Below are 25,812 nucleotides of genomic sequence, written 5' to 3' on the forward strand. Positions count from 1 at the left end.
TGAAGGATTTAGCTAAACCCATATTAGCTTCCACATACTAAGAATTAAATGGAGCAGGATTAAATGTTACATCTGCAATGTTCTTCCAAGTGGTGTGACTTTTTTCTGACTGTATGTATTTAAACCCTAAAAGCTCTTTATTTTTTTAGAAGGTGAAAGGTCTTGCCTTTAAATGTCAACAGCTTATTTTGAAACCTATGTTGAGCATGTCTGGCAAAAACATTGTATGAAGACGTGCACCGCTGTCATCAAGTTTAAAATGGCTGCCTGCAGGTTTAACTCCCTTTTTGGTACAAATTCATCCCTCTTCCTTTAACAGGTGATGGCAGGAGAAGAGAGTGGGAGGGCTGAATACTGCACGTATGATCCCTGCTCACCTAATTGATGTAACAATTACCTTTGTCAAGTGAAAGATAGCAGTCCATTTCTGGACTAAGAGCAAGTGTCATTCGTGTGTAACTGGTGACAGTGCTGGAGGTCACCTTCCGCATTCAGACGCTGTCAGGTGGGTTGCCATTCCACCCTCTGACCACTGGTACCCACATCTCAGGGGGCAGAGCAGCAGCACGTGGGGAGAAGCTGTGTCAGATGCACAGTGGCACGGATGTGGCTACAGAGACGGGAAAGGGCTCTTACCCTTGTCAATGGCTGGTTGCAAACAACTCAGTGGGAAGGAAGGATCAAAGGCATGACTTGCTGGAGGGCAGCAATTCAGCCCTCAAAATGGTCTTATGTTACAAACACACAAACCAAATGGTCTTCTCCTGGCCAGAGACACTGAGAGAGTCCTGTACGCATCAGTGAATCCAACAGCAGAAGGATTAAAGTCAATGGTAATGTGTGACACAGCACTCATTGGCTCCTCTAAGGGATGGGGGGAGCAGGTTCACTTTTCCAGGCTGCCTGCGTGAGGGGCAAGTGGGATGGAAGAGGTGCATCATGAGACAGCCTATCACATGTACATTTGATCTCCTAGGTGTTAGCAGTATTAGAAACGGATGTGCAGGCAGTTGCTACAATAAAATGATGCTCCTCCTTTACAGGCATAGCAAACAGGATTGGCTACCTCTGCTGCAGTTGGAGAATGACACCAGATTCTCTCATTGAAGTTACTGATCACTCGAGGTGGTTGGGTTTTTTAAATTAACGTAGCGTGTAAACATTGGGAGACCCTTTGTCTGCAAGTAAGCTAGTTTAATATTTATACTCCTTATAAAAGAGGTGGAAGATGCACATGCAGCCTGCCGGGCAGGCCAACAGATTCTTCCACAGCCAGATTTGTGTGCATTTCTGTGATCATATTTCCTCTGCTGACAGTGACAGCATTTATCCCCGATTCTCCTGATACAGATATTATCTCAGAAGTCCGTGACTTTGACCCAGTTGTTTTCAAACAGGAAGGTGGCATTATTTTCAGACAGTCAGGGATTGAGTCTAGCAGATACTCACAGCTCAGTTTCTAAGCACGAAGTGCTTCTTGCAGGCAAGAAGGTAAGTGGTAAACATTGAGATGCAACAGTTCTATTTTTCTCCTCCCCATCGAGCAGCTAACTAGAAAGAGCATCTGCCTGAAATTTGGCACAATCAGGGCTTCATCCTTAAAGGGCTTAATTATGGTGCTTGAATTACTAAATCTCTCTTTTGATTTGAAATAAAAATTCCTCCCTCAGTCTCATCTAGTTCCTTCACACAATTAGGCATAGCTTTCTCTTATCTTTAAGAATATACAATTTCAGTGTGAAATTGCTGACACTGTCTAGTGTATCAGACAGCTGACAGACTGCCAAGCTTGTAAATTCTTTTGGCATTCATTGAGAGACTGGCATTGTAGCTATTTCATAAGCAGTGATTTGAATGTTAATGCTGCTACCTGACATCAAGACAAGAAGGTAGTAATATTAAAAAGAGTGTTTTCCATCCTCTGCAAAGACTGTATTTTTTCCACAAGTACTAACTGTCTATGAACACAGAGATGGCATAAATTAGGGAAAAAATGGAGTGGAGAAGGAAGCATTTAAATGCCTGAGCACTTCATGTCATTGCCTTCTTTTTCCTTTCCTTAAGCTGAAAAGCACTTCACTTCCTGTGTAAGAGGTTATTCTAGATTACACTCAGGTCATTACAGCTATTGAAGTTTATTTTAGATTTAAACTCTCCCATCTGACCTGTTCCTCATCCCCAGTCCAGACTTTTCTTTTTTCATAAGTGTATGAACTCTAAGAGTGCAGAACCTGATCTTGTTCATATCCTGGCTGTGTGAAGCCCTTTCTTCCAATGACCTCAATAGAGTCCATCATATTTTTTTTCTGCTTTTTTATAGCTGTCGTAAGCTTACAGGCTTGTTTGGTATTCTTGTTCACTGAGTTTGATTTTTTTATTATTTTCTTTCTTTCCTTCAAGTATTCCCTGTGGGTCCATTATCAGAGATTAACTATATATGGCTAGGCTTTGACCAGCACTTAACTTTACTGTTCCTTTGACAGCACCAAAGTGTTTCATATTCTACATTAATTATAAAAGGAAGTATTTGTTTGTCTTCCTTAACGGGTGAAATGTAAGCGCTGCTCATAAAATTTTCATGAAAGTGATAGCTTAGGCCAGCGTGACTAATACACTAGCAGTTCTTGTCTGGAGTCATAGTGAGACCCAGTGCTGGACAGACATTACGACCAGGAATTAAAAGTGAGATGAGTTCAGGTCTTTGATGGATGGGGGTGCTCTAATGTGCTGCAGATCAACTGGAAATCTGGCAGAGACAGAACTTGCTGAAGTTCAAGCTGTACGATCCAAAAGTGATTCTAAACATCTGCTCTCCCTTTAAAACAAGGGTTAAAATTCTGTAGTATACAAGTACCAGTTACTGAATTTAACAAGTGTTTTGGTCTTGCTTCCCACTACTTCGTACAATTGCTTGCTTGTTTGCAAAAGAAAGTGTAAAACTTACTATTGAGAAATGACCATGCAAAGCGGCAAGCAGGGGAGAATCACCTAACCCATCCCAACAGACATTGCAGGAATGTTTTCCCTGTTTCTTATTTCATCCTGGACTGGTGTGGGGGAGTTTAAGCTGCAGGGATGGGTCGTCTAATAAAGCACAAGTTTTTCTGTCCCGTTGGTAGGAAGATTGCTTTTTAAAACTGAAAGAAGGAATATTGCACTGCTCTCTCGGAGCAAACCATTCATAAAACCCGCGGTTCCTCTCCTCCGTAAGAGTATGGACAGCAAAGTCCACCTGCAGAAGGAAATGAAAGGAGTAATAACACAGGCAATCCAGAACTGTCCTGACTGACTGGGTTGTCGGCTCTGGTGTCCAGCGTTGAGAATTTGCGTGGTGCCGATTCATTGACCATGGAGCGTTCAGTGAATTTTCCCCCAATGCTGCCATTGTTCATTGTCGGCATTTCCATTGTTCACTCCAAAATTCATGCTTTTTTGAACAGAAACATCCAACAACTCTTTCTTCTATAATCCCCACTTACTTTCCCACACTGTCCCAGGCATTTGGGTACAGAAGGGCTGTTCAGAGGACAGCGTTTCTATTAAGCCATCATTTCAAAAGATTTTTTTTCATTTATACTCATTTCAAATGGAAATAAAAAGACACGATTGGAGAGCCTTCATGCCAGTAATGCAAAACCACAGGGTTTGTGTTTTCCATCATCTCTGCGCATGTCTCACTGTCTCTCAGCAGAAATCACCAGTAGCTGTCAATAAAAACACTTACATTTCAGTGAAAATTTCTTAGAAAAAAAATTGCAACCCTTCAAAAAATTTTTTGATCTAACGGAACATCCCATACAAGCAAAACTTAGTTTAAATAATTGATCGAAATAGCACTAACATGTTGGAGGACGTTTTTGTTATTTGTGAAGGGTTTTTTTTCTGGTTTTGTTTCCTCCCTATCCCTGCCGGCCAACAAAGTTGCAAAGGATTGAGGAAATGAGTGGATTTTGATCCAGTGTTCAGACACGGTCCAAATAATTTGCATTATTGGCGACAGAGAGAAGAAGATGACATTTTTTAAAGTGAGAAGCCCTAATTTTTCCTCTAAGCTGCACATCTGTTCTGGTAGTTTCAGAATTGCTATGTGGGTGTGCTTTTTCCAATATCCTGTAACTCTCACCAAAAAAAATATTAAGTCTATGACTGCGAAGGCTTCTATTTCCATAAAGACAGAAAAATGGTTCGTATTAGGGATGTACTTGTAACTCTCTGACACTACAGTTGAGGCATCACTGAAAATTCAGGGAGTAATCACTGACCTCATATACCATGCTAGGAAAAAAATGACCTTTTGCAAACAATATGGTTACTAATATCTTTTAAATATTTTGTGGTGTGGTTTGGTGTGTTGGGTTTTTTTAACGTGAAAGTGTTTAATATTAAAAATAACTTCAGCCAAATTCTCAGTTAAGTCTGACAGACTTTAGCTGATGTCAGTGGGTCTTTAAGTAAACTGTTAACAGAGCTTCATGTTAAACAGTCCTCCCTCCAAATCTGCTCTCAAATGCATAGAAAACCAGCAGCAGGAGTAGTTTTCCTTCTTTCGGCTTGTGTTTTCAGCTTGGAGAAGATTGAAAAAAAATATAATGTATTATTTACAAGAAAAAAACCATAGGAACTTTCAATACAAAATTTGCCTTGGCAGTATAAAAATACATTGCATTTTTAATACTGCTTCAGAATTTTTTTTCTTCTTTTTCTGAATTGCTGTAGTTTACTTGTCATGGGAACTCCTCCCAGAGCTACCCTGAGGTGGAGAGCAGTGGCTGGGATGGGCACAGGCAGTGGGATGAGCAAGAAAGGGCAACTGGAGTCTGTGGGCTGTGATGTTCGCCTTTGAAGTAGGGCTGTGTAATGGAGTTGTTTACTCCTGCTCCATCATTTCTTGTGCATGTGTTTAGTTTCTCTTGTAATCTAGTCCCTTCAGGAAGGGGAATGCAACTGTGAATGCCCATTAGTTTCTACTATCAAGAGTTGAGCAATTAGTTTCTGTACTTGCAGCCTGTAATAAGGAGTGCTCTGTAATTTCAAACCGTAGCAGTACAGTCTCACCTAACCAGCAGAGTTGGCATAATTTAACAAAACAGAGCCAGAGAGCTTGCTTTTTTTTTTTTTTTCCTCTCTGTTATGGTCCTGTGGAGAAGTAGGTTAGTGAATAGGTCTAATGTCAGAATCCTAAGGTATCAGTGAGTGTTTGCTCTCTTTGCAAGCTCACTTCTTGGATGCCTGGCTGCAGAAGAGAATGAGGAAGGAGTTCAATTTCACATCTTTGCTGTCATTTTGTTCTCTCACTGTGCTACCTTTAATCAATGTCCTGATTGCTGGGAGTTTTATATACCTTGTGATCACCAGATCCAGTTGTTCTGGTTGCTTCCCTAGTTCATATTTACATCAAAACCCAACTGGTCTTAGTAATGGGAGAATACCTCTCAAAATTGTGGACATCTGTAGAGCGGAAAGTCAGAGCAGCCTTGCAACACGTGTTAGCTCTAGGCTGAACGAACTCAATTTCCAGCATTTCACAGCTTTCACCCATTGTTTGTGTTAGACCAGTGATCACTCCCACCCTTCATTTTTTGGAGTAAATCTACACTGTATCTTCCTTTGTAGTGGGGTGTGCTTTAACTAAGACTAGCCCACTCAGTGAAAAAGTTCACTTAAAAAAAATTGCTTCCAACAGCTTGTGTATGACACCCCTGGTAGTGTATGTCAGAATGGTATTAGCCTTTTACTTTGTACTTCTCAATGCTGCTTTCTAGCTGAAAAGTCTCCCCGTTTGGTTTTGGTTTACGCCTTGCCTTTCCTGAATAGCCTTTTGCTCATTTCTCTGCCCACACCCACTTTCTGGACCACTTTTCTGCTTTAACGGGGTCATTCTGCATTTCAATTTTTGAATTTGCACAAGGCTTTTATGTGAGATCCATTGTAAAAGCTGTTCCCTGTAAATGGCAGATGCAAAATCACACCTACTATAATGAAGCAAAATTACCATTCACTCTGTTAAATCAACCACATCTGTCATCTTTAACATCTAATCCTAATTATGGTTTGTTTATCCAGTCCCATCTCCCCTTTCCATTCAGTGAGTGATTCTGTATTGCATCTGGCTGTGGCAATAACCACGCTGAGTGTGCTGGATGATGGTAGGTCTCCTACTGCATTTTTGTGGTCATCTAAAATTTCAAATGTCATTAAATTGATGGCCAAAACACGGGTTTTGGCTGCAGTCTTTAATCAAGCTTTTAGGTGCTGCAAAGTTCCTTTAACCTCATTTACCCTGAGACTAATAACAGAAAGTTGAAAAGTGCAAAATGTAAGTTCAAACTCCATAGATTTACTCTGTGGTTATTGAAACTATGTCCTTGTAAACAGCAGCCCATGAAAAAAAAAGAGAAGGGAAAGTATGTTGTGTCCTTTTACATTCAGTTAGCTTCAGGATGATGGTGTTTGAAGCAAACCCTATGGCCTGCTGTGGGAAGGCAGGGTGCAAAGAACAGCATCGCCCAGCTTGGATTCTGGAAGGGAACCAGACAAAGTGATGTCCATAAGCCACAGATGAGTTTAGTATTTCCTGGTACAATTCCATCCATCCCTAGGCTAGCTGTAGGTTTTGCAGGTCTTTGGTGTGTCCTGACACCAAACCAATGGCTCTCTGGCACAGCTCTGTGAGCAGAGGATTTCGGGGAACTGGCAGCACATCTCTTGGCCCAATATGTAATCCAGGGGAGATTAAAAAGCTCTTTGCTCTGTTCTTCATGTTTTGATTCACATAAATGAGACCCTGGCTGCTCAGAGAAACCTAGGGGAGAGTCAGAAAAAGCTTCTACAATAAGGAAACCTTTCCAGTGCAGTCCCTAAACCAGATGGGAACCAGGTGTTTGAAAGCAACCTCTGTAGACCAAGTCTTAAAGGAAAACTGGATTTTTTCCATATTCATGGCCTCAGCTAACAATTAGGTGGCACAGTACATAGACCAAAACTCCTGCAGTATTCCTCCCCACACCCACCTTATATTACACTCACCACCCCACTTGCTGCCCAGAGGGACTTTGCAGGCTAACTGCAAAGAGTAACTGCAGCTCTGTAGCACCTGTTTGCTGTGGGCAAGTCGTGATTTGAAGCTGTCAAGGTACGAGTGTCAGGCAGTGCAAAAGGGCTTGCTGAGAAATATAGTTAGAATTAATGCCACAGTGATAATGGAAGAATCTGAACAGGGAAGAGGTGTTCCCAGCTCTGGCAGAGAAATGAAGGCACACACTTTCCATGAGCAACTCATCCTGAACTTTATCTGCATATTGTAGCCATGAGAACTAGTTATTGTACTGGGTTTTAGATTCCCATGAAACATGAGAGTCACTAGTAGCAATATCAATTTTGTCTGACCAGTCATTTTAAAACATTTTAGGAGTTTCTCTTTGCAACCTGTGAATGACAATCTATAGTCTTTGTGCTTTCACCAGAGCCTCAGTATTACCATTGCCCCTTTGTCAGCCTGCTCTAACGTGTTCTTCCCTCACTTGGTTCCTGAAATCTACCAGTGATGGAAAAAATAATCTTATTAGTTGTCTTCTTGACAAAGTTGCTTAATATTGCCAAAGAATGTGACTATAGTATGGTCAGAGACAAATCACCATGTGTTTGAATGACTGTTATCTGAAACACCTGCGCTTGGTGCCTGTTGGTGACAGTACTCTTGTTAAGCTCACCTTGAAGGGTCAAGGAATGTACCCTTATACGTTATTTTCTGCCTAATTGCTGTGGCAGAAATTACCCTTTTGTAGTTCTTAGACCTCTGATCTGTAGCTATTTCTGATCATTTGAGAAGCTGCTGCTGCCCAGAAGAATTTCAAGGCAACTTTAACCTAAAAAAGAAAGCAACGAGTTCTTTTGTTCCTCCACTATCCATCTGTAGTAATACTTCCAGTAAAAAACTTGTATAGTCTCTTTTGCAGCGAAAAGTATTCTATAACCCCACATTTGGCTGAGATTTGAGGTAGAATTTTTCAGTCAGAAACCACCCAGAATGTAAAAGCAGGTCTCCTGCTGACACAAGGGTAATGGAACAGGAATTCATGAATTATGGCAATAGTATCTGCCAGCACTGCCATAGGTGCTTTAAAAAGAGATTAATGGACACCTACATTCATTTTTTTCACTACAGCACTCCTGGTTCTCCAGCAGTTGCAGCAGAGCACAACTTACCCAATCTGATGGTGAACTCTTGTTGAAGTAGGTTGTCCCCTGCCCCCAAACACATGTTCCTGTTTCCTCTTTGTCAGAGGTGAGAGTCTCAGGGTGCATCATACCTGCTTGTTAACCCCATGGACATCTGAGTGTGCATGATGACTAGATGCAATGGAAAGCACCTTTGAACAGAGGCATCGGGTCCGGTCCTAGCAGCAGCTCTCAGACACGATCAAGGATGTAGCTTCACATCATGCATCATGTTCTTCATTATCCTGCCATGTACTTCAGTGGCTATTGAACGTCATAAGCCGTGGTCTTCCATCTGCCAGGAATGCCTTGTAGCATAGCCGTTGCAATGTGGCAGTTCAGGAGGGATCGTGCTACCATAACAGCAGCTTTCCTCTTCCTTCGCACTTCACTAGTGCCGTGGGCCTTGAAACAACCTTGTAAGACAAGATAAAATATGATATTTGGTTGTAAGGGAAGGAGGAGCTGTGACCATAGCTGATTTTAAGATTTCTTATGTGGGGACACAGGAGAGCAACTCCAAACCAAGTGGCAAGTGGTAGGACTTGGTAACTGCCTGTGGTGCTGCTCCTGTGGCGAGGGGCCTCCGTATGGATGGTGGAGAGCAATTCCTTGCGATTTGGCAAATCTGTGCTGTTCTGCATAGTGTTACTTGGCTTTAGGATTTTCCTTCAGGTGCAGGCAGGGCAGGTTTAAAGTTACGGTTTATTTTCCCACTGCCATCCCTTCCCCTTTCAGCACTGCAAGGATAATATTATGGACCCTGTGCCAAAATGTCTCTGTAGGAAACATTCACGGTCCTGCACAGTAAGGTTCTTCTTTGGAGCAAAATCCACTGATACAGAATCAGGTATTTATTTATCTGTTACATTTTCTAGCCTGGTTTGTTTCAGAGAGGTGTAGAAATGCTGTTTCCTGAAGCCAGAGCACCAACAAATGTCAAAGGCACAAGTGCTACTGGCAAAAACTGCTGGCCAGGCCCCCTCCACTGAGCCCTGAGAAACTCTCTTGTCTGTCCTGCAGGCGGCCGGCCAAAAACTAGCTGCTGAACACACAGCTGGTCCGACTCTCCCCCAGAGTAGGCACACAGAAGGCTACTCTAGCCCCAAATCTCTTTTCAGGCCACATGGCGAGCTGAAGCCATTCATTCTTTTGTGCAGCTGCTTCATGACACAAAAGGAACTTTTATTCTGGATTTTACTCCATGCGTATAGAAAGCCAGTTGCACTCCCTTAGCCGGTTTTGGGGCATAGTGAACTCATCACTGGCCTGTAAAGGCAACTGATTAATACAATATCACCTAGTCCATCAAACAAGGAAAATACAGCTAGGTTTTAAATACTGACCCAAGAAGTAATTCGTATCCTTCATTATTTTACCTGTCTCCAGTTAACTACTTTTAACAACCATTTTCTCTGTTTTGAAATCAATGCCATAAACCAGTGGCAAAGAAGGGAACGATTGCAACTACTCACCTGCTCCCTGGGCTTGCTTAGTCACCGCAGTGTCTAGTCACTGTGGCTGACTATAAAAGAAAATGCTGAGGATAGGTTTAATTGATGAGATTGCCATTGGAAAGCATCTGTGATGTGTCCTGGAGTTAACACCAAGGCTACCATCCAAATTCTACTTTAAATCTGGACTAATTCCTTCATCCAGCTCTGCTGCAAGGAGTCTCTCCTTTTCAGGTCACTGGCAGATGAATGCTGGTACATCTGACTGTGTTTCTTCTCCTCATCTGTCTGCTGGAGGTTCTCTTCTCCCACGGGCTGGCCTGCCTGCCGTGCCTCAGCTCTTCCAACTCGCAGCGCTGCATCTCAGCACCAAAGCACCACCAGCAGTGGCTAAGCTGGCACGCTGGGCTTCCTCCTAGAGTAGCAGAGGTGCTGGCACGTGCTTCTTTGGGCAGCAGCTCTGTGGCTTCATCCAGCAGAAAAGGCAGCCCCTCGCTTACCTTGGGCTGTGCAGCAGCAAAAGGGATGGCAGTTCTTTCATTCCGAGAGCCTGCAGTTGTATGCAATGGCAGTCACAAAATCCTGGAAGCTTCTGAAGCCTTCTATGGATGACAGTGACAAAGGCAAAAATCTCGGTGTGTATGATCACATGTTTTTGAAAGAACGGTTTCTGTTTGGTTTTGTGCTAAAGAAACTTGCTGAATTTATGTTAGTAGAGTAACAAAATGACATCCTGTGCTAACAGTTATGCTTACTGAGAGTACCTCCTTTATTTTTATTTTATTTTTACTAAAAGGAGGAAGCAAGAAGTTCTGAGGGATTAGATAATACTGAAAGATTTTCTACTTTTCTGCTTCTTTCGTTAAATATTTAGGAATCACAGTTTTCTTTCAATTGTATCTGAGGATGTTGGATGTATTTCTGAACTACTATGTGAAATTTCACTGCTATTACAACATGTATCTTTAATTCCCTATTTACAGCCAGTGCCGATTTCCCATACAACGGTCAAGCTATAGGAGATGGAGTTAACAGAAACTCTGCCATTATTGGAGGTAGGAAAAGTGTCTACTTTTCTAAGGTACTTCACAGTATGATTGTGACAGCTGAATTGCAGTTGGAAGCATATTCAAGCTATTTGCTAAGAGCAGGCTATGTGGGAAAACTGCATCTGAACAAAGTGAAATAGGAATTTGTGTAAATCCGTTCAGGCACATTGTCCTAGTGAAATTATTTGTTCTCGCTTAGTTTGTCCCTTCAGATTCAGTTTTTACCAAATCAAAATACTGATATTCATAATCACATATTAAGCATCAGTGTGGGGAGCTACTTTGCAGTAGTTACTTATGTTAACAGAGTAATTAATTTACATAAAATGACAAGGACATTTTTCCAATTATAGCAGATTCAACAGGAATCTATTCAAACATTATTTGCCCCACCCTTGACAAAAATCCCTCATGATTCTGCCTTGGTTTTTAGGGACCAAATTCTGCTATAACTTATGTGCCGGAGAGTCCCATTCATTGTGATAGGGAAAGTTAAGTAATACCAGAATTTGATCTCTGAATTAGCATTCCATTTGACCGGCTGCCTCCAGAAATAAGGGTCCTGATTAATTTTATGCACACATGCAATTTTCCCTGCCCTGTCCCGCAGTATGGAAGCATTGCACCATAACTGTCCTGGGAGAACTTTGCCACTGCATCAAATTCTGAAGGCATGTAAAAAAAAAGAAATTGTAAAGATCAGCCTAATAGTTTTTAGACAGTTCTAAATGCATATAAAATGACATTCTGGTGGTGGTTTTTGTCATGTGAAGCAACACTGAGTATAGTATTACACACACTGCAATGGAATGTCTTGGGTTTTTTCCCTCGCCCCCTCAAGAGCCCATGTTTCCATATCCAGGTTTAGATCAGTTGCTTTAGTTTTGATTTGCTATGTTATTTTTCCTTTTTAATTTATATTTTTATTACTACTCAAAACTTTTCCATAAGACATTGAAACCTTACAGTACTAGAAGGATAGATTGCATTCCTCAGAAAAATTCAGGCCACACCTGAACAACCTGGCTGTCCAACTCACCGGTTAACAAAAGTGGCATAACATAATTCAGGCTGATGACAAGGTGGTTTTGACCTGAGTATTGTATAATCTCTTCATCCTGGAAGATCCTCATGCCTGTAGAGAAGGGCCAAAACCAGTGCTGTTTTAGCACATAGTTACCTGTGCCTAAGAGGGTAAAGATATATGAGTCTTCTCCATAACAGGGCTGAACTCCAAATAAAACATCGCAGGGGTAGCAATTAAGGATAAATGATGATAAAGCAGTTACATCTGTAATTATGTGAAGCCAGTGCCTAGTGGGTGGAGTAGGCCAACAGTGAGCCAAGCCAATTTTCAAGGATGTGTTGAGGGGCTGTGATGGATCTATATGGCCATTGACTGGAAGACATACATCCGTGACTCAAAGAGCTGCCCAGGCCGTGACATTTCAGCCCCGTGTTTGGGGAGCACTCAGAACCCTCCATCTGGAGCTCAGCAAAGCTCACCTCTGTAAGGAGGTGTTAATGTTGAAGTTTACCTACGGGATGAAAGTCACTAGCAGACTCCACTCACTGACATTTTGTCTATAGCAAAAACTACATACAAATATTCGAGCAGTGGAAACCAAGGAATTGTGGTGCTGTTTAACTGCCCATGTAGCTTCGGTTCGGCTCAGAGGAGCTGTGGGATCCTTTCTTTGTGTCAAAATCTGTAGGTGGTGTTCTCACTAGCTGTGTCTTTTCTTTCTTCCTCTATGTAGGTGTCATTGCAGTGGTGATCTTCACCATCCTCTGCACCTTAGTGTTCCTGATCCGCTACATGTTTCGCCACAAGGGAACCTACCACACCAACGAGGCCAAAGGGGCAGAGTCAGCTGAGAGCGCCGACGCCGCCATCATGAACAATGACCCCAACTTCACGGAGACCATCGACGAGAGCAAGAAGGAATGGCTTATCTAAGCCCACGGGGATGGGGCCTGGGGTGGGATACAAGCTGGGCCAGGGCGGGACTGGGATGACTCTTGCAGTGGGGAGAGAACACTCTGTGTCGGACGCTTGAGCACATGTACGGTAAAAAGATCAGCACAACTGGAGGAGCAAGTGACAGGAAAATACCACTGAGACTGGAGGAAAAAAAAGAATATCTCAAGCATTTAAGAAAAAATACTTTTTAATATTATTTACAGCAAATTGCCCCTTCTGTATCCAAACAACTACAACAAAGACCAGTTTTGCAGCTTCAGCATTGGTTAAAATTTTCAGTAATACCTGTCTATTTCTCTGTGTGTTTAGAGGTGTTCTGGATACCCGCAATGAGAAATGGGGCTGGTTTTTTTACATTTTTTAAAAGCTGTTTGAAACATGGGTAGGTCTGTCCTGACAAGTGGCAGACCTTTCTTCCTGGCCTTGTGTTCCTTCATGGCCGGCCACTTCCCCCTGGGCTGCCCTCAGCCCTGCATCTTGGCCATATCACCGTTCATTTTGGTGGGATCGAACTGGGGGTTCAGGGCTGGGGGTGGGACAGGGGGGGTGACGATTAATGCCAATCTGACTCACCAATTTTTCAATGTGTCATCAACGCGTGCCAACCCTGGCAGGATACATATTCTTGACCCAGGCATGCTGTTGATTGCATACAGTTCTCATCAGCAATGTAAAAATACTGCTATTATGACTACTACTACTATCAGAGAGGATGATCATAAAGCACAGGAAGCTTTGGGGGTTTTTTTTATTATCATTATTATTATTATTTTGTTGGTCTCGAGGGAGGATGGTGCTGTGTGAGTCTGTAGACCTAGTCTGTTCCTGTGTCTTTGGCTATGGCACTGGTGACCTGAGGCACATGCCAGTTTAAACTCAGCTCTGCCTGTGGCATATTGGCATACCCTGTACTTAGGTGTAAGCATTGTAGTAGGGAATTAGAGCCAGACTTGGCTTCTGTTTCTTCTTTATAGGCTGTTGCAGAAATATTAGTAAAGCTCTAGTCAATGCATTTGAACCCGTGGGCTTCACATAATACTTTTTTTTCCAACTGTAGCATAGCAATTTATTCATTAAATCCTTTGTTCTGGTCCCTCTGCAGGGAAAGCCTCTGCTGGCAGTGTTTGCACAGGGAGGAAGGTGAGGCAAAGGAGGCTTGGAAACTGTCCAGAAAGCACGTGAGAAACACGCAGTGCCCAGTGGAGAGTTACTTTTCACTACAGAGATGTACCTGAACTATTTTGCTGTCTTTGTAAGGTATTATTAAGAACAGCAAGGCCAATGCCAAGTGCACCGTCGCACCCCACGTCCCCTTTTGGACCAGGCAAGTTGTAGGTGTCACCTGAGAAGCAGGCAGGCGGTCTGTAGGAGAGGCAGAGGGGCAGCCTGCAGACCTCATATCTTGATGGCAGTAACATGGCTTTCCCTTGCCCTCTGTAGAGGAGCGTGGTTCTACAGGGGTCTGATTTGGTAGGAGTTTAAGACCTTAATGGGCAGTTTTGGCAGTGGAACAGAATGAAGGAATGGATGTATTGCAGGGCATTTGCTGTTTCCTAAAAGAAAGGAAACAATACCAAGAATTTCCCTTTAAAAATATTTATGCTCATGACATTCAGATTTGCTTTGTCTTTAATGTTGCTGGGTTTAGTATGCACAGATGTAATCAATTTTTCTGTACAAGATTCATTTTTCACCTGAATCTGCAGTCTACTACACAGATAATTTCCTTATCTTTTTGCTTGTATCTTTCATTATTCTATTCAGTCCTTTAAAATGAAGAAAAAAGTATCTTGGAGGGGGAAGAAAATATTGGAGCCTTACCAGACAAGAAATTGATAAGCACAATTTGTCAGACGGACAAGGTCAGATAGTTTGGGTTTTAAGGGCAGTAGCCTAAAGTCCTCTTCTGGATTCACTGAACATAGATAAAAGAGCAAATGAAGCCCATTGATTTCTTCCGTTTATGGATTCAGAATTAGCATATGAAAAAGTTGCCAGTTTAAAAAAAAATGAGTTTCTCAGGTAATATTGTGTGGCAGAGGGGTTCAGGGTAGGCATAAGAATCACCTCTGTCACTCGTGCTCTGCAGCCTTTTGCCTTGCCTCCAGTATTAACCTTTCCCTCTCTTGTGTTTAATTGAACAGATGAGTCCTTATTCTTGTTTAATCATGGGTGTAAGATGTCTCCACTCCTTGGAGAGTATCAGCATGTGCTGGATCTAGCCTGCACCACTAACTATTCAGCAAAATACATGGCCATCACAGAGTCTTTGTAGGGTTGAAAAGGCATTCTCTTTTCTATATTATTTTAGTTTGATTTGCTTTTAATGGTATTTTAGTCTACTCACGAAAACATCCTTGCCTGCAACTTCAAGTTACCAAAGAAGTGACTATAGCATTGTTTGCACAGATTGGGATTTGGTTTGCAGCAAAAAGTTACTTACTAATCTGAATTTAATGCCTGGGAGGAGGATCAGACGCACAGATCCTGAGAGACTGGAGTCCTCTGCTGCTTTGTGTAGGAGAAACAGACTTAGCAGCCGCAATGCAAATTTGCCACATGCCTCAGCATGGCACTAGAGGGGAAGGATGGCTCCATCTCTGTGCCCAACCGAGTCCTTGGTGAAGCTGGGGGCAGTTGTCTGGGTTATGGTAGTGAGGCCCCTGACATCTGTTCACTGATTTTCTAATTCTACCAGCTAATCTCCCATACCCCTGTAAGCAAGAATTTCTGGAAAATAACCTTTGACGGTTACACAAGCATTAGTTGTAAATTAGTGTCTTAAATTTGAAAACAGATTTTAAATTTGTGAAGTGGCAAGCATCTGCATCTATTAAATTTGAAAAACAGATTTAAAATTTGTGAAGTGGCAAGCATCTGCATCTCTCCCTTGACTGAGCGCCATGGACCTCTTTATGTGAAGTTCATTAGTGCTGTGTTAAAATGTTGATAATCTTCAGTCTTTACATTATTTTCATGATACAGTCACTTTTGTAACTCTAGAAACTCTTTTTTAATTACTAGAATTCTTGTTTCTTCTTAAACTGGACCTTAGACATGATATTGTAGACTAGCAGCTGGTCTCTGTACAGGCATTTGGTGACTGTAGGTGAATTCCTGCCTGTCTGCTTTGCATTTCATTTTTTCGAATGGCATATGTTTAATTATAGGCAGTGGTCATTTGGCAGCCCAGCAGTGAGTGAAGCAGAAGCCAGCTCACAGAAGTAGCTTGTGTGTTTTCCTAGCGTTATGTGTATTCTGAGGATTTCTTCCCCTGCATGCCTATTATTGAAGGTTACACCACCTATAGTTACACCCACTCTTGTGCCAAAAATCCATGTTGACAGGTACTATCCATATACCTGTAGTGGGAAAATCTATTGGAGGGGAGAGTGGATCCTGCTTTTATAAAACTCTCTACTTTCCCCAAAGAATATTAAGATAATCAGTCTTTTATCAGCTTTTTAGCTGCTTCACCTGTTTGAACTGTGCAGAAAAATGTAGCTTCTGGTATTGGTGGAGGAACCGAAGTGTCCCAGTTGTGTTTCTAAAAGGTACATTTGTAATCCCATGGGAATTGATGGCAATACTGCTGCCAGCAGGGAGCAAGACTGGGCTGGAGACTAACGCTCTCAGTGTTGGTGAAATCATATAAGCAATATTTTGGATCTTCGTTCACAACACACACAGACCACCAGGAAATGAGTCGTGGAGCTCCAAAGAGCCAAGATGGTGAAAAACTAATTTTGATGTCAACCCAGCCTCGAGGGGAAATCCACAGTCCAATCTGGCAGTTTTGAATCAAGTCTTTCACACACTGCTTATTCCATATTTACTGATAGAAAACTCAGATATATTAAATAGGAATATGTGTCTTTAATTGGTACTGGAGCATTTCTGCTTTGTATTTTTCTTGTCTTAAACATCACGTATACCTTTTATATCTCTTCTAGCAGTTACCACTTCAAAGGTATGGCAGCATTTCAGCGTCATGCTCTAGGCAACGTGATGTCCGTGAAAGGATGGTCATCATAAATATTTTAGTAAGACTGACAAAGCAGTGGTGTATGTGTACAAGTTTACCGTAGTGATAAGAATTCAGTTTTAAGAGTCTGGTAAATAATTACATTTTCATTAAAACAGTGTCCTTTAATGGCAGATGCATCTGATTTCCAAGGTTATCTGTTGAAATGTGAAGCTATGTTAGTTTGACAAGCAATAGATTTTAATGTGGTTTCTCCCTTGAACAATTTTACATCCCAGCAAGCATGGTGATCCTGAAAAGGTGTCATTTTTGAAAAGCAGAACCTGAATTCTGTTATTCAGATTTCTTTATTCATCCTAGAGAAATGAAACAGAAACCTTGCCTTCTAAAAGCAACAGCATGTAAAGTAGAATGAAAGAAGGACAACAGATATGTATGCCTAATATCTTCTGTGAATGTCTTTCCTTTTAAGTAAAGTTCTTAAGAAAAGCAGATTGGTAAATAATAATAATAAAAAAAAAATTAAAAAGAAAAGAAAAGAAAAAAGAAAAAAAAAAAAGGAAGTTTGAAACAGTTTTAATTTCATTAACAGCTGTCTCCTCATGCTTTGTATATTCTGTTCATTGTCTATATTTTTTCCTTCTCTAGTACCAGGAAATCAATTTGGAAAGGACAGAAGTTGGAAAGACCTCTTAAGAAAAGACCCACAGTACATTAAAAAAGGGACTTCAGAACATAGTTGTATGTAAGAGAGGGTGCTGAAACCAGGGAAGAAACTGAAGTGCAAGTATGTTCCTGCTGCATCAGGCAGCCCTGATGAGCTGTCGTGGAGGAGGATCTCAGGCAGTGTGAATCTGTGCTTTTTGAGGTGGGCTGAGGGTCTGAGAGTAGAGTTTTGGTAGAAGTGACCGCTTTTCTGGGGTTTTTCCTGCCTTTTTGCAGATAGCAGCAAGCTGTCTGTCGTCAGGTTTGCTCACGTTTGTTACTGCAGGCTGTGTGGCACTGCCAGCTTCACAGGAGTTACACACTGCGAATGGCTGAGCGTGGGCGGTTTGCCTGCCTCTCCTACCGTAGCTCTGTCCTTTGCTTATGAATGTGAGCCTTCTGTGGAAGTCGGCAAGAAAAATGCATGCCCAGCTCAACAGATCTGTTTCTGTCCCTTTTCACAGACTACCTTATCAGGCTTTAAAGAGTTTTCATGGTGTGAAGCATTTTATAAAAGAACGATGTTAAGTGTACTTCAATGGGAAAGCGTGAAATCTAGGCAAAGAAACATCAGTGCAGCAGCCACCCAAGTCAGAAGGACTGTGCTTCTCCCACCCCGTTGCTCTGTCTGCAGTGTGAATTGCCTTAACCAGTGACCCAAGGCCCTGTCCCTGTCCAAGAGCTTAACCTACTTTGTGGAATATAGTAGCGGCACAGTCCTGTCGTGATGCCTTGCGACCATGTTTTGATGGTTCATTTGTACTGACTGTTGTGACCCCTAGAAGGGGAGTCACACTTTCTACAGGAAAATTTTTCATTTCTATAGGAAAGCTCTAGAACAAAGAGATGGGAGTGAAGTTTTGAGTTTAAAGCCCTTCTGATACTTGTACACTGTGACACAAAGAAGAGTCTTTGCTTCTTGCCGTCACCACATGTATCTCAGGGCAGCCCGAAGTGTGTGGGTGTGCACATGCACCCCTGAAACCTAAGGCTCTTAAGGATGCGATATCTACAGCTCTTGGGTATTTATTGCCATAATGTGGGTGGGTAAGATACCAAACTTGCTTCAAATCCATGAGTCTGCAGTGCTGGCAAAATCACTTGCTCTTGAAATTAAATACAATTTTGGAGGTAAACTCAGACTTTGCTCTACAGTAGTAAGCACATATGGTGCCTCAAATGAGAACAGACTTGGACGTGGTTTCCAAAAAGCATTTATCTAACAATCTGTAACACAGTTCTTATAACATCCTACTTAACTCTAACTTTCACAGACAAGCAGAATTCTTGAAGCACTATGCTCAAAACTGATTGTGCCAACAACTTCAGAACTGGGAAGAAAAGTGGCGGATTTGTTGTTTCTTTATAAAAGAAGGGTTTTTTTTAAAAAAAGTCACTTCATGTAAAAAAGAAAAGTTTGGTATTAATGGGTTCTTTCACAGAGGAGTGTTTCTTTTGACTGGTTTTCTATTTTCAAAACATCTTGTGAGAAAAGTTAAGCAATTATTCCACGTGATGCAAAGCACAACGAGAACTGCTTCTGTGAAAAGGGGGTAAGATATACTCTGCAAATATACATGGAGGCAAGTAACAAATTTAGTGCATCTAAATTGTTATTCCTTCTGTGATGCAGCAGCTTCCAATAATGCCTGCTTATACTCCCACTGCTATTTTTTCCTTAATGGTAAAACATCTGGATTAAACAAACATGAGAGAAGAGTGCATACCCTTTGTGTTGCCATAGTTCGATGTTCTTGCTTGGTGTGTGATAGGGTAATAGGGAATAGCACATGGTTATTTCCTCAGATTTCATAGCATTAAAATTCTGCTGTCTGCAAGGGTATCACTGTATTAATTATTAAAACTTAGAGGTATTTGTACTGATAATACTGAACAACTGACATTCTGCATTCTAGCAAAGAGCTGTTCTAAGAAATTCTTACTTATTGGAAACCCATGTCAAGGCGCATAGATGGTATTTTCTGACAAGTAAGAAAAGTAAGTTGCTGGGATGACACTAGAGCAGAAACTATTTGAGGAAATGTTTAGCATGCTGAACAATAAACTATACCAGAAAGAGTTTCTCCTTGCTTTCCAGTTGAAGATTTGGGGTAGCTACAGCGCTGCAGCTAGTCGTGCATCACCATGTGTGCATTGCCTATTTGGCCAGAATATTTGAGCTTCTCCCGCCTTTCACATGCTTTAAAACAGGCTGTTTCAAGAATACAGCTGAAGATGTGAAACTTAAGCAAGCTGCTCTAGGCTGCTGTGGGAGCAGAGAGTCATAGGTCCCAAACTCTTCCACCTGCTGGTCTGGCCTTGCTTGGAAGATAATCTTCAGATGTGCTGCTGCCTGTCCCTGTCTGTTGTCCCCTGTTCCCCATCATACAGAACGGCAGAACAGCCCAGGTTCGAAGGGACTTCAAAAGACCTTCTGGTCCAGCTTTCCGTGGGAAAGGCAGCTGAGATGAGATCACCTAGCATCCCGTCCCGTTGTGTATTTTTCCCCACTGACTCCTTTTTCAGGACAGTAGGCTATCAGCAGGCTCTTGTCTAAGATGGACTGAAAGAGTCACTGGAGCAAGTCAACAAACTCTTGAATCAGCCAGAAAGCAATAACTTTAAATGACTCATGTCATGTGGAAGTAGGCTTTATTTGGAAAATTTCCAGCCTATCAGCTCTCCTACATTTGGTCATGGCTTTGTTTAGTGATGCAGCAACCAGCCAAATCTATGTGTGTTTTTTTAAACCCATATGGAGGTATGTGAGATAAATAAACTTGGCTGAATAAAGACAAGGTAGCCATCCCCTGTATACTAATGTTTATTCTCTAAACTGCGTGTCCTCTGGCTTATGGTTCGTGTGTTGCTGAAGGAGCCTGACCATGGCACAGTCAATAAATCATTCACAAGCTGGCCCAACAGCCCTGTGCTGCTTTGTCTTAAAAATCTGTTTTGGGTAAATATTTAAAAATGAGTCTATGTTTTGCCATTATAAAGCACTGGATGCAGTATTAGCAGCTGGTTGTGTTTTATTTCTGTTACAAAATCAAGGTCTGTCCGTAGAGTTTTCTTGTGTGACTTGCACTAAGGAGACATTTATCCCTGAAACACAGACTACAGCAGCAGGGCGAGGTAGCAAAGAGAAATTCCCTTCGCAGTACACCCTGAAACGCAATGTAAGTCCCTTTTGTTACACATCTGCTGGTACAGGGCTGAGATCTCTGTACACATCTCATGTCTCCTTCTCTCCAAACCCCCTACCCACCACTCCAAGGCCAGCATGGAGAGAAACTGGCTGACAGTTCTGGCTTTTTTCCCCTCACTTTAAAAGCGTTCCCTCTCACTGATCCATTCATCACCCTTCACCATCATCTCTGAACTCCTCCCCAGCAGCACTTGCTGCTTTGACCAAGGTAGAGCCTCTCACCTTCCTAAAATGTGACCGTTGTAGTGGGAGAGTTGTGTGCCTAAAGTCCTGTCATCTATTATATTTGCAGCTGGGTTTTGTCTGTTTATAGTACTTGGTGACTGAAAGGAAAAGTTTGGTTTCTGCCATCTGCAGCATTATTTTATAGCTTGTTTGTATTTGTTCCAAAAATCACAGCGCTGTCTGGCAAAGAAAGTCTGAAAACAAGGCAGATGCCCCTTGTTCCAGCAAGCGTACTCACTCTCTTTTGCTTGGTTCACATTTTCCCAAGAGATACCATCACTCAAATGTCTAGCAAAAGCCAGTTTCTATTTTCCTTAGGGTCACAAGATGTCAGAATCCACCCTCAGCCTACACAAGACCACTGGCAGCCAGCCTCTAAAGGAGGGCACAAAAGGAGTGACATGGTAGAAGCCTCTAGTGGTTTGAGTTTCTTGGAGTTTTAAAGGTCCACCTCAACAGGGGCAAAAAGGCAGCTCTCCTACAGATTTCACTTATTAGCACATCCAAGAAAATTCTCATCGAGGAATTAGATTATTTTCATTGGATCAACATCTCAGAGAGGAATAAAAAATGATTCTGCATTTGGAGTACCTGTGGTACTATACTTGTCCTGTTGCAACTCCTGCGTTGTGTCTGATCTTTTGGAGCTCCAGCAGCTTAAGATAAGGGATCAGAGTCACTTGAATAAGGAGGACTAAGGCATCACTTGATTCCCATTAACTCTCTGAAGCACAGGGAACTGGCTTTCCACAAACCTGCTTTGCATGGTTGATCTCGCTTGTAACATGGGTAAGCAGGATCTTTTCTTTTGCTCTACTCTTCAGTGGATCAAGCCCCACCAAGCTGGGCAGGTGTCGCGTAAAATATCTTCGGTCCTAGTGAACTGAACCATGTGTTGAGCAGCCCAAGCCCAGGAGTTCCTCTGATGCAACCGCATGATTTGGCACAATATTCCTGAAAAGCTTCAGCTCCTCGACAACCTGCTACCCTATTTGACTAGTGCTAACTGAGGCCTCCTGGAAACGATCTGTACTGACTTAATCCTACATGTGGATGCCAACTCCAAGGGCACTTAATTTTGTGGGGATTAAATAGGTTCCCCACACACACACACTATGGAGTGTTTAGGATGTGCTCAGTCTGAAGCTTCTTACTGACATATAAATAGAGATATAGAGATAAATAGATATTTTTATGGAGATGTTTTATAAGTGGCCTTTACTTTGTGCATGGTAATTATTGACAAACTCTTGTTATTTAGGAGCTGCAGAGTGGCTGGTTCTGCAGTTTAGAAAGCAGCCAGCTGTCTCTGTGGCAACAGGGACTTGGGGTATGGGCTTGGATTTTGATTTTTTATTATTCAGCTATAACTTGCATGGTTTGGATTTGGGTTTTGTCTCAGTGTCTTTTTTTGTCTTCTTTTTTTTTTTTTTTTCCTTTCTTTGTTGGTTCTCTGGCAGGGATATATTGGGCTCAAGCAGGAACTTGCTTCTCAAGTCTTTGAGAGATGGTTTGAAGCCATCACTGCCATACGACACTCCAGAAACACTTGCCTTGCACAGCCCGTGGCATTGATCTGTGTGAGGGCCCCAAAACAGTTTCTTTAGCAAGCTATTGGGGTTTTCATAGTTTAGTGAGGGCCTCCTGTTTCTCTAGCTTGGCTTGGCACACTAGCAAGCTAGCAGCAGCTGGGCCACGGGTGTAGATAGCCTCGTGAGGAAGAACAGGGGTCAGCAGGGACTAGGATATGTTCAGGGTTCAGCAGAGACTAGGACATGTTCAGGGTTCAGAAGTAGATTCATAAACATAGCAGTAGCAAAAGACTGTCAAAATTGCTACTGAGGCAGATCATTTAACTTCCTCTTTTCTTTTACTCCTTCCCTTTACTCCTTCCACTCCCAATACTTTGTTTGTATGCCACGTCTGAGTAATGCATCTCTACTGGCTGGCCACCTCCCAGTAACTGGGGCTCTGGGTGCGAGGTAGAAACGTTGCTGTGCTTTCTCATCCATCTCATTCCTGCTGCTGTGGAGTGGTCTGTGCCTGGGAAAGGACCAGGGCCGTTAGCCTTTAGGAAGCAAAACAAGCCTCTCACTCCTTCTCTCCAAGCCCAGGGTTACGTGCCTGCAGAGCTGACTCAATTCCCTGGCGGGTGAACCAAGGCCTTGTCTGTTAGCAGTTATTCTAGTCCACAGGTTTCTTTCTTCAGCACAATTTTCCCACCATGGGAAGCATAACCAGGATATGGCGGTTACCCTATTTAAACAAAAACGTGTATATTTAAAAAAAAATCTTAATCTGAAAGTAGAGTGTATCTGAGATTGCTCTGTTATAGACATTTAGTCTACAGGTTTATGGCTACATTTGCTATGTTATGCTTGAATAAACATATAATTCATTGAAATACACAAGACTGATAAAAGTAATATGATCTCTTTAAGGAGAATAAACTGTTTGTAAATTTATAAAGAGTATAATCTGTTAGGCCTTATTTGAAGTATGTACTGTGGTTTGGTAAAAGTACATTAAAAGAGCCTTGCCAGATGAGGACTAGATTTTTGTGCGTGTGCATGTATGGTTGCTTTTGAATATTTGAAATCTTCATTTAACAAAAAAACCAAACCATAAAGCTCTGCAGGCTGTGTGTATAAAAGCCTGAGACGATGTGCAGAGTGCTCTTCAGATCTCTGTGTCCAGCGGCTCCGGGGAGGGGGGCAGGTGAATCTGGTTTTCTGAATAGTTTGCATCCAGCTTGTTTGGAAACAGAAGCGGCTGGGAGTGCTGGGCTAGCTGGAGATTAATAGGAGAGGATCTGATAAAACTAATTATTAGTAAGAATTCAGACTGATGCTGCCACTGCACATCCAGCTGGTGTTGATTTAATGGGAGAAGCTTCAGGCCCCTCCAGAGCAAGGGCTGGTGTGCACAGGCTGCAGCCAGGCGGCTCTTGCCCCACACTCTGCACATATCTCCCCCGCTTGGATGCCTGCTCAAGACATACCGCGTGCATTTGGATAATGATTAGTATTGCTCATGGAGCTACTCATTAGGGGAACAGCCACCCTGAAGGCTGCTTTTCCTGTGGGCATCCCCTTGCCTGGCCCCCATGCAGACCAGCAACAGCTTTGTGGGCTGGGACTCCTGCTTCTCCTGCCAGCAAACCTTCCACTGACACCAGTGGGTGCTGAAGAGACGCCAGTGCTTCCCGCAGGACAGAAAACCACGCTTCCGTGCCCAGGAAGCGCTGGGTGCATGTGCCGCCGTGGTGGCCGGCTGCCTCTTTGTGCAAGGGGGTTGGTTTTTCTGGTGCAAGAGCTCAGCTGGCTCCTTGTCACAGGCAGCTCTGCCTCCTCCATGTCACTGTGTGAGCCCTGCCCTGCAACACAGCCAGAAGGGGGAAAAAATCTGCATGGGGATATGAGGAGAAAGGGGATCTCATCTCTGACAGCCCTTGGGTTTGTTAATTGAACCTCAGGAGCTGCCTTCAGCCTTGGAGCGATGCAGCTCGGGGTAGGTCAGACCAAAGGTGCGCCTCATGCTGTAGCCTAGGTTTGTCGTGTCCAAAAGCAGATGCCTCGGGATGATGATAACGAAGCAAGGACGTAGCACAAAGTGCTTGTGACACTTCCTCAGAAGAGCCTCTTGGCTGCCAGCCATGTGCAGTTTAAGGACTTTGTGGGCCAGAGGTGTTTTCATGTATTTAGTCATCTCTTTTATCCCTATTCACCATGTGCTGGTGCAGAACAAGTGGGATCTCGTCACACCACCAGTCATTTCAAAACAGTGAATTGCTGTGCTATTTAATTAAAAAAAAAAAAAAAAACCTAGCAGCTGAGCAAGGGGAGTTTTTTCTTTATCTCTGCTTGCTAATGAAACAACCTCACCCTGTCTTCAAGCAGAGATGCACAAGAAATTTTTCAAATCTAATTTCTCTGCACAGTTCCAATTACATCCATGCACATGCCCCTAAAGCCCACCACATTTCACAATGACACACTGAAGGCAAACTGCGTAGCCACGATACCCAAATAAATCCACAACCCTGTGTGAATTGACTTCTGACTGATGGTTCCCATCATTATCGTAGCCCATCGTGACCCATCCCTACGTCAAATGTAGCTCAATCCCACGTTGCATGCGTACTACAGAAATCTGAGACTTTCTCATCTACCAGTGTCCATGGATAGTCATGTTTCTTGTGTGAGAGACAGGCAGATGCTTTGCTGGTTATCCCCTGTTTAAAGGCAGGACCCCAGCAGCACTGGAGGGAACACCTTGTCCTGCCAGCTTCAACCGGAGCAGCTACAGCTTTTGGGGCAGAGGGGCAGGTTTCCCCTGCCCAGATGCTGGGAGCTGGGCGCTGCCCAGGGGACCTCCTGGGGTGCGGGGTGGGCGCAAAGTTTTTTCCTAAGGCTCTGAAAGAGACTTTATTAAGTTTGCTGCAGCCCAGGAGGGTCTAGAAAGTTATTGAACTGAGGGCAAGGATGAAAGAAAAGGGCTGGCCTGGGAAGACAATGCAGGCAAGGAAAAAGTCTGCTTTGTTTCTCTGCTGGACTGCCCGTCAAAGCTGGGAGGTTTTGGCTTGCTTTGCTTTGTTTTCAGAAGTTCCCCTGTGCTAGTTTGGTTTTAAATGAAACCTAACTGTGTGGTTGCAAAGCACCTTCGGTACATTCACACCAAGGAAGTGCTACAGGCAGCACTGCCCTGAGCCCTGGCGTACGCTGGGTCCCCATCCCACGCGGAGCAAGACCAACCAGAGATGCCTGTCCTCTCCACACCTCTCCATTCCCATTTACCTTGTTACCCCTGTGGTGTTTCATGACGTATTGCTGCAGAAATCTCTTCCCTGGGGAGGGTTTGACCTCACCTTGATGACCGGTCTGAATCCCAGGAGCGTGGCAGTACCCAGAGGGGCTGGCAGAGCTGCTCTGCCCGTAGCTCACACGCCACCGGAGGAAAGCAGAAGCCAGCAGCTGGCGTGGCTT

At 43.0% G+C, this 25,812-nt stretch overlaps 1 protein-coding gene across 2 annotated transcripts in view; it reads left to right on the forward strand.

Moving 5' to 3' along the window:
• The window catches only part of CNTNAP2 (contactin associated protein 2), a 1,157,745-nt gene extending 1,134,371 nt beyond the window's left edge, over positions 1–23,374 (forward strand). For both annotated transcript variants that reach the window (XM_037385402.1, XM_037385403.1), the window contains 2 exons: positions 10,655–10,726; positions 12,481–23,374. In XM_037385402.1, the coding sequence (XP_037241299.1) occupies positions 10,655–10,726; positions 12,481–12,680 (272 nt within the window). In that variant the 3' untranslated portion in view covers positions 12,681–23,374. The remainder of the gene's footprint in view (positions 1–10,654; positions 10,727–12,480) is intronic.
• Positions 23,375–25,812: the final 2,438 nt, after the last annotated feature.

Source organism: Falco rusticolus, chromosome 4 (genome assembly GCF_015220075.1).
Source record: "Falco rusticolus isolate bFalRus1 chromosome 4, bFalRus1.pri, whole genome shotgun sequence".
NCBI classification, from domain to species: Eukaryota; Metazoa; Chordata; class Aves; order Falconiformes; family Falconidae; genus Falco; species Falco rusticolus.